This window comes from Chionomys nivalis, chromosome 5 (assembly GCF_950005125.1).
Source record: "Chionomys nivalis chromosome 5, mChiNiv1.1, whole genome shotgun sequence".
NCBI lineage: Eukaryota > Metazoa > Chordata > Mammalia > Rodentia > Cricetidae > Chionomys > Chionomys nivalis.
This window is the reverse complement of record NC_080090.1, coordinates 20362856-20363809: the sequence shown is the minus strand read 5'-3', so window position 1 is coordinate 20363809 and position 954 is coordinate 20362856. Positions and strand designations below refer to the sequence as shown.

Below are 954 nucleotides of genomic sequence, written 5' to 3'. Positions count from 1 at the left end.
ATGGATCAACACAACTTCTCTAGCCTGTCCGAATTTGTCCTCCTTGGCTTCCCCAATGTGGGACACATCAGGGGCTGGCTTTTTGTCTTGCTGTTGTTGGCATACCTGTTCACCATTGGTGGTAATATGCTCATCTTCCTTGTCATTCGACTGGATGCAACTCTTCACAAACCCATGTACCACTTTGTCAGTGTTCTCTCTTTCTTGGAGTTGTGGTATACAGCCACCACCATCCCCAAGATGCTAGCTAATCTTCTCAGTGAGAAGAAGACCATTTCTTTTGCAGGATGCCTCCTTCAGACCTATTTCTTCCACTCCCTTGGGGCCTCTGAATGCTACCTTCTCACAGCCATGGCCTATGATCGATACCTGGCCATCTGCCGGCCCCTCCACTACCCTTCAATTATGACCACAACACTCTGTGTCAAGATGGCTGCTGGCTGCTGGACTTGTGGTTTCCTGTGTCCTATTTCTGAGGTCATCCTGGTCTCTCAACTCCCCTTCTGTAACTACAATGCAATCCCACATATCTTCTGTGATTTTCCACCCCTTCTGAGCCTGGCCTGCAAGGACACATCCACTAATGTTCTGGTGGACTTTGCTGTCAATGCCTTCATCATCCTTATCACTTTCCTTTTTATCATGACTTCTTATGGGAGAATCATTGGTGCTGTTCTGAAGATAAAAACAGCAGCAGGAAGAAGGAAAGCCTTTTCCACATGTGCCTCACATCTCATTGTGGTCCTCATATTCTTTGGTAGCATCATCTTCATGTATGTTCGACTAAAGAAGAGTTATTCACTAACTCTTGATCGGACTCTGGCTGTAGTCTATTCTGTGTTAACACCTTTGGCCAATCCTATTATCTATAGTCTTCGAAACAAGGAACTCATTCAGGCTGTCAAGAGGATCATCTTCAAGAAGGGAGAGAAAGTTAGTCCGACTCATCATTGA

At 45.6% G+C, this 954-nt stretch overlaps 1 protein-coding gene across 1 annotated transcript; it reads left to right on the top strand.

The window, feature by feature from the left end:
* Positions 1–954, top strand: LOC130875187 (olfactory receptor 6N2). Its single transcript, XM_057770928.1, has one exon. It carries the CDS (start codon positions 1–3, stop codon positions 952–954), a length of 954 nt encoding a protein of 317 aa, XP_057626911.1.

Excerpts from the sequence above, each read along its gene's own strand:
- LOC130875187 (XM_057770928.1), top strand. The coding sequence starts at position 1 with ATGGATCAACACAACTTCTCTAGCCTGTCCGAATTTGTCCTCCTTGGC.